This window comes from Triticum dicoccoides, chromosome 3B (assembly GCF_002162155.2).
Source record: "Triticum dicoccoides isolate Atlit2015 ecotype Zavitan chromosome 3B, WEW_v2.0, whole genome shotgun sequence".
Lineage (NCBI taxonomy): Eukaryota > Viridiplantae > Streptophyta > Magnoliopsida > Poales > Poaceae > Triticum > Triticum dicoccoides.
The window spans coordinates 64,094,647-64,102,335 of record NC_041385.1 but is presented as its reverse complement, the minus strand read 5'-3'; the positions used below and the strand labels follow the sequence as shown (position 1 = coordinate 64,102,335).

At 43.6% G+C, this 7,689-nt stretch overlaps 1 protein-coding gene and 1 pseudogene across 1 annotated transcript; both read right to left on the bottom strand.

Annotated features, from left to right (window-relative positions):
* Positions 1–267: 267 nt before the first annotated feature.
* Positions 268–5,454, bottom strand: LOC119274718 (annotated as a pseudogene).
* Positions 5,455–5,587: 133 nt separating this feature from the next.
* LOC119274719 lies at positions 5,588–7,474 on the bottom strand. The gene is made up of 2 exons (XM_037555438.1): positions 7,213–7,474; positions 5,588–5,916 (listed from the first exon to the last, which is right to left on the bottom strand). Exons 1-2 carry the CDS (start codon positions 7,347–7,349, stop codon positions 5,778–5,780), a joined length of 276 nt encoding a protein of 91 aa, XP_037411335.1. The 5' UTR covers positions 7,350–7,474; the 3' UTR covers positions 5,588–5,777.
* Between the last annotated feature and the right edge of the window lie 215 nt (positions 7,475–7,689).

Sequence of the window (7,689 nt, the reverse complement as noted above, 5' to 3'; positions counted from 1 at the left end):
GGCCCTCCGCCCTTCGCCCAAGTCCAGCGCTCCGGCACATCTGCAGGCAGCATCCACCTCCACCGCACTGTGCACATCTCGTCGTTGTGTTCAGTCTGCACTCTACAGCAATGTCAGTATGGCAACAACCAGGGAAAAAATATGTACAAAATTATTTTTGGTCCTGATTTCAGCCAGACAGTCCTTCTGATAATGCAGTTTCGCCATACGACGGAACGCAGGATTACAGAAACAAATTGCTCTTCCTTCACCAGGTCACACACACAAGTTCAGCCATACATACAGGTTACACATGTTCACTGTAGCAAAGCCTCAGGCCCAAGTTCAGAAACAAAATAAAACGAAATGCATCACTTCCATCCAAAGCATACAATCGTGCGAAAATAAAGTTCATCCATAACATTCAAAGAACCAAACTGTGTCTCTCAGGTTCAGTGCATCAAAGGCCTGTGGCCTCAAGTTCAGGGAAAATAAAACGGAACTGGTCGGAAAATAAAGTGCACAGGAGGTTTAGTACAACAAAGGCCTCCGGCCGAATTTAGAAATAAGCAAAATGAAATGCAATACAGTATTTGAAGGGAACCTGCCCACAGAAAAATAGGATACTTTCCGCATCTTCAGCATTGACAGGCTTCCTCAACTTAGCATGTCCCATGCTTTGCCCACTGAAGTGAACTGCACCAACAGTCCAGCATATATATAACAGAATTAAGAAACAAACCGTAGTAGTTCTGATGAGCATATACTATGGAACACATAAGCAACTTAGAGGAACACACAACACTTGATAACTTGTATATGCCTGCAATCTGCTTCCATGGACATGTACTAAAGCTCTTTTCAAATGTGTACAAGGAAAACAAATTTAAGCATTTCTGGTGCATCGAATAATGCCATATGAAGCTTGCAATTTGTGTATCCAATGGGGCATAAAATTAAGGTCCAGAGAATTAAAGACACAAAACAAAATGTCCAGCCAGTATATATGCGGTGTTCATACCTTGTGCTTTCATTGCCATCTAACTGGTAGACAGCGTGTAGACATCCAGGTCTTCGCCATGAACTCGCTGGTTCTGTTTTTGAAGCTGAGGCAGCCAGTGGGAAGAGATCTCTTGCATATCCACGCCCAGCCCCAGCTGCTGCAAACTACCCAACCCCTCTACATGGCTTAAGTTTGGACAGGCATGTGCACACATGTCTGTCACTCGAGGGAGGTTGGAAATCAACTCCAGGCTCGTACAATTCTGTATAAGGAGAACCGAGAGCAGTGGGAAGTCCTCCAGGGCCTTCAAGTTGTTTGTTCCAATTAATCTAAGCTCCTTCAAGCTGGCAGCGACCTCTCCAAGCTGCCGCGGGAGAGCCCTCAGCTTCGGGCAACCATCGAGTTTCAAAAGCACTAAACGGGGCAGCAGTTGCAACCTTGCAGAATGGGCATCCACTTCCGGATCCTCAAAAAAAGACCACTCCTCCCAGTTGGGCATATCCTTGAGGATCAAACATTCGAGTTTAGGAAAAGAAACTAACTCATTGAAGGATCACCCTTCCTACAACCAACAAATTCAGGTCCAACCTTGGTAACTGCATATGCTCCATCAATTCTCAGATATTTCAAGTTGGGTAGCTGCCCAATCAATGGAATATCCTCACAGGATATTACATTCCCGAGGCCCAAATGCTCCAGTGAAGGCAAACAGGTGGTACCAAACCAGGTGGGATACCGCTGGCCAAAGAAATTAAAAATCCACAGGTGTTCCAAGTTAATTGGAGGTGCTAGCTGCTCCAAGACCCGCTCAGCATTGCTAATGTCTTCTTCTGAATATTGCCCATCTCCACGTTCAGTCCACCTTAGACTTAGGTTTTTTAGATGCATTTTGTCTGTCAGCACTGCATTTGTAGCACAATGAGCTGCTCTTTCCAATTTAACAAGGCCAAGATCCCTCATCTGCGACACATAAGACAAGTCTTCCAACTTGCATCCATCTTGTACATTAACATTATCACTTCCGTCAGCTACAGGGAATCCTTGTAAAGTGTTGAGGAACTTCAGTTTTGCTATCCCTTTTGGAATCTGATCTATATTTGTACCATCAAGAGAAAGACATCTTAAACTGCACAACTGGGTCATTGTTGAAGGAAGACTATGCAGAGAACCACAATAATCCAAGCTCAATACTTGAAGGTTTCTTAGGGAGCCAATGGATTCTGGAAGACAAGATATGCCAGTATAATTCAGATCAAGTAGATGTAGATGGATCAATTTTCCTATACAATCTGGAACACTTTGTACAAGTGAGTAATTCAGCACCAGAACACGAAGAAGCAGAAATCTCTTGAACAATGCATCCTCCATTCTCTGTGCACCATGAACACTTAGAAAAGTCCTCACCTTAACTTCCACCTTATCGACTCTAGGTAACACCAATATATCCTTCTTAGTGACAGCCGTAACACGTCGCAGCTTTGACATATTTTCACCTCTTAATGTTTCAACGTCTCCAACAAAACATTCTTCTCTTGATATATTTAAAGCAAACTGTCTCAGGAGGTCATGCATTCTACATCTCTCCTGATCAAAATATTTGTTATCTGGTTGGAGGAGGTTTCGATGGATTAGCTCATAGAAGTACCCTTCTGCTATGTCTTCTAGTGATTGGCCTTGCTGCTCCATGATGAACCCTTCAGCAATCCATAACCGGACAATTTCTCCACGCCGAATGAGAGAATCTTCAATATGCAAAGCACAATAAAGGAAACACTGCTTCAGACGATGCGGTAACTCGTCGTAGCTTAGACGTATAGCTCTTTCTATTTCATCAGAAAGCATGCTCTGGGATCCAGCATATCTTCCCAAAAACCTTTTCCACTCATTCTCCGTACGACCTCTGCTTGCCAAAACACTAGCTGTAACCTTGATTACAAGAGGGAGGCAGCCACATTTACGAATAATCTCAATCCCGATGTTTCTTAGATTTTGCACTTCTTTCTCTTCATCAATATTCATGCTCTTCCAAAGTAGCTCCCATCCCACCTCTACTGACATGAGATCAACTCGATGGATATGCTGCACACCTATTGTCATTGCAATTTGATCATCTCTTGTAGTTACCAATATTACTCCAGCAGCTGTTTCGTTTACTGGAATTCTTATTAAATCTGTCCAAACATTTGACTGCCACACATCATCTAGAACAAGAAAGAAACTCTTGTCCTTGATTGCTTCTGCAAGCTTTCTCTGCAGCTCGGCTATGGTTTCACCTTGCTGATGATGCACACCAATATTACGGAGAACCTCTTTCAGAAGAGTAACTTGATTGTAATCTTGCGACACACAAATCCATGCGTGTATCTTAAAGCTTCCTTTTATTTTGTTGTCATTGTATATCTTTTGAGCTAGTGTTGTCTTACCAACTCCCCCGGTTCCAACAATAGCAAGCTTGTAAGACTTATTTTCCTTGTGTGAATGAACTAAGTCCACCAACCTCCTGCTAGAACGTATGATCTCCTTTCCCACAAGGTTGGGCTCAACGAGGTTGGAACTTCTTATCAGTTTGGATGTTGGACCATTTCCAGCAGGTTGTGTACAATTGTTGAACGTTAAGAATATCTTGTCCTTTGAAATGTTTTCTATCTTTATGTTGAGGCTTCTAATCCGAACAGCAACATCATGACGTGACCAGATGTTACAAAAGCAAGAGGAAACTGAGAAGCCTGTACATGCAGCTGATTTGCTTGATGATGAAGAAGGATCATCAGGAAGTATCTTGCTTCCTTTACATCTAGCCACATCTAGGATTTCATCAACATCATATATAACATCTCTCAGTTGGCCAAGCCAATTGTTTACTGCTAGCTCTTTTGTCCTCCTTTTCTCAGCATCATATATGCAACATTTTATCAGTTCTACTCGTCGCAGGACTTCTCTGAGCTCTTCTTCCACCCCGAGGATTAGTATGGCCTCATCTGTAATGATATTCTGCAACTTACTGGCACATGATCCAAGCAACGATTCAAGTATGGCTGCCATCAATCAGACAAACTCGGCAAGGGAGATCAACCCAAACCACCACGGTGACTTGTTCTGAGAATAGCAGAAATTGGAAGCTGAAAATGAATGCTTTCCAAAATTAGACAAGGCTCTACAGATACACTAGAAGCTACTTGGTTACCTTTTTTTTTTGCCTAATGAAAGCTATGTATGCAACATACATATAGATTCAGCACCTTGAGTAGTTCCATGTATCAAGGACTAAGTTCAAGTTTTTGTGCTCGCAAATTTACATGTGTTTCAGTTTTTCATACAAAAATATTTATTAGTTTGTCTTGCCTAATTAAGGGCGCCATCCAATGGCAGCTGCATAGCAGTCTGCAGTCTACATATCAATCGGAACCAAAGAAAATGTTGCGTCAAGTATAAGCGGAGTAAAAAGGACCGGATGAAGTATATTTCTATCTGTTACAACACCTAGATTAATCATCCAGCAGCTTTTTTGCTTTTCTGATTCATCTGATGAATAGCCCCAGTGCTAGCCTAGAAATCTTGATAACTACTCCCTCCGTTCGGAATTACTTGTCGCAAAAATGGATGTATCTAGACGTCTTTTAGTTCTAGATACATCCATTTCCGAGACAAGTAATTCCGAACGGAGGGAGTAGTTTATTCGACTGGACTAATGAAAGTTAAGTTGATTGCAAGTCTTTACCTTACAAACCACTCTCTGGTCAAGGAAAACCCGTCAATAGTAAGAACCAATAGTGATCATAAATCTTGAAGAATCAGTTTGCTATGATGATCAGTCGATCTCATAGAAGATTACCGTTCAATCACCACCAGAAAACCATACTGCTTCTACACCTGCAGTATTATATATAGATAATACAAGATTATGTATCAATTAGTGAACAAGAAGGAGTGCCACCCACCGCAATACAGATCAAGAAGTTAAGGATACTGAGATCAAATATATACCTGAACACGGGCCGGTAAGTCCACAGGATCACTTCAATCAGTGGTGACCAGTGGACCAACGGGGAAGGAACGACGAACTTGAGAGGATCAAGACAAACTTTTCCTCTGTGTGTGAAGAAGAGGAAGAATAGAGCGAACAATATCTTCGGGAAATCAGTGAAAAGCACACTCGAGGAGGCGAACTCAGCGGGGAATCACTTTGGTCTGAAGCAAGAATTAGTCGCATAAAGGCAGGCTTTGGTGCTGGCTGGAAGAGAATAGAGGTGAAGAAGGCTAATGATGCTTATCTTAATTTGTTTAACCCACTAATTATTCCATCCTTCCCACCCACCATTGCAGCAAAAGGCAAAAGCAAAAGCACTCAAGGTGGCTCACTTTTTCTTTCTTGATGATTCAGCCTGATGCCTTACCTAAGCCGGCAGCAGCATATATATACTGGAAAGCCAAGCCAACAGCAAAGCCCTCAGTTGGAATGAATTGTATACCCAAACAACACTAGCTACTTCCATTATTAATTCAATTGTCAGGATATTATTTAACCAAACAACATTAGCTCATCATTTTCATCAACCAGCAATGAAAGCCAGTCTCAACACAACGGCACCAGGTCAACGAGAGATGTACTGCAGAATCTGCACCAGTAATAAAGATCCCCAAAAGAGAATTTTGCAATACAGCTTACAAACGACTATGTTGTATCCATCACAGTTGATCCAAGCAGTCAATGAGGTTCAACTTGGGGTTACTATAGAGGTAACTAGAGCACACTTGCCCAACAAAATTTCTTTCAAGATTAAATGCACTAGCTTTGCTAGTTATCGTCCTTAATTCTCTTGAGCAGCTTGGCAGCCCACCGGCGCAGCCTTTTATTCAGGGTGAAGCCAACCATGACGCCAACCACAAAGCTGACGGCGCCGAACTTTGCGCAAGCTGACAGAGACACCATCCGGCTGCAATACCAAAGGATCGCACGTCAGTTGCAAACTTGCAAGGCACATAACTTTAGTCAGGGATTACAGATTTACAGTACAACATGTGCACATTTACATCACCAAAAATGTTACTGCTGCAGCCTAAATCTAGAAACAAAGACTGAGAGTAGATGCCATGCATGTGCCATACAGATTTCACTATATAGGCACAGAGTCTATTTGGTAGATGACTGCAGCTTTGGTTGGCAGATGCAGACCCCAACCCTCCACATTGTCTTTGTTCCATCCCCAGCATTCAGTTGCATGTCACAAAATTTCAAAGCATGCTATCTACTGGATTGATTTTCCAGTCTTTAAACTTGGAGGTTCTAATAGAACTTCGGACAAATCCTAGAACTTGTACAAATGAATGAAACAGAAACCAAACTTTCCGCTACAAGTATCAAGCAGCTTTCAATCAACTAATGACCAAAAATAAATAAACTGGAGCCACTGCTAAAAATTTCAATTAGGATAAAAAAAACGACTGGGTCAGGTTTCTTCAGATTAGGGATCAGTGCACTTCACCCCCCTGCAGCCACTGCTCAAGGGTGGCAACCTCAGTTGGTGCAGCACCACAGTGGCAGCACGGCACAAAGCAGGAGGATGAGCATGGGAGCATGAGGCAGAAAGGCCTGAGGATTTGCCTAAGGAGGCACAGGGGAAGTCAGAGGGTACAGTCATAGAAGTGGGATATGGAAAATTCAGCAACTGCATAGTGAGGCAGAGTTGCAATCTCCTAAATCAACGTGGCTAAGCATGTACACTGGCAACCGAATATCTGCTGTTTAGAAGTTCCACAAATATATGTAGAACATACAGAGTACATTGCTCAGCCTAATTCTTGTTATCAGGTTTACGGTTTGGCATCCGTTAAGATGCAGAAAGCTACATAGCACCATATGGACACCCAAAATACTGGCATATAACAGTAAACAGAAGTCGAATAATTGGGTTGCCCTACCATACACATAACTGAAGCTTTCCCCAGCCAAATATTTATTGCGGATCAAATCAATTTTACTCGTTTAGTCAAGCTTTTTCAGCTTTGATGATAGCCATAGAGAAAACATGCGGTGCAGGTGTTGCAAAGGATTTCCTACATGCGCGTCAGCTACTGCCACAGTGTACAGTACAATATGCTTGATATCCCCAAACTACTGGGCAGCATAGCGCGATATCCGCCCCCAAATCGAAGCAATCTACCGGGCGAGCGAGCCAAAACAGGCGCATCGATCGAACCAGAGGGAGAGGGGAGGGGGAGCTCGGTCATACCCTGCCTCCCTGGGCACCAGGAGCTGGTCGGAGAAGGCGGCGGTGGCGGAGCGCGCGGAGGAGGAGGAGGAGGAGGAGTTGGCGGCGTCCTGAGCCGCCGCCTGCAGCCTCCCCACCGCCGACGAAGCCGAAGGCATCTCCGCGGATCCCGACCTCTCGCTGGCCTCGCCGGGGTTCGAGCTAGCTAGGGTTTAGCGGCGGAGGATTTTTCTTCCCTCTTTTCTCGGATGGGGTGGTAAATAAGAGAAGGAATTAATTTTCCTTTTCCGTCTTTTTTCTTGTAGACGAAGAAGAAGAAAGACGGGTCGGAGAAGGAGCGAAGGCGAGGTCGAGTGGGGGATGGGCCGGGTCGGGACGGCACTGGGCTCTGGGTTTTGCGCAGTCCGTGCCTCTTTTTTTTTTTGGAACTGATGAAACATCGTCATTTCAAATTTCAAATTGTTTAACTTCAGAGTTTGAATCCTCCGAGAAGTAAAA

What these genes read in the sequence shown, in the direction of transcription:
- LOC119274719 (XM_037555438.1), bottom strand. Translation starts at nt 7,349, where the DNA reads ATGCCTTCGGCTTCGTCGGCGGTGGGGAGGCTGCAGGCGGCGGCTCAG. An exon ending in CTGGTGCCCAGGGAGGCAGG is followed by an intron (nt 5,917 to 7,212) that starts GTATGACCGAGC and finishes TTGGTATTGCAG; the next exon opens with CCGGATGGTGTCTCTGTCAG.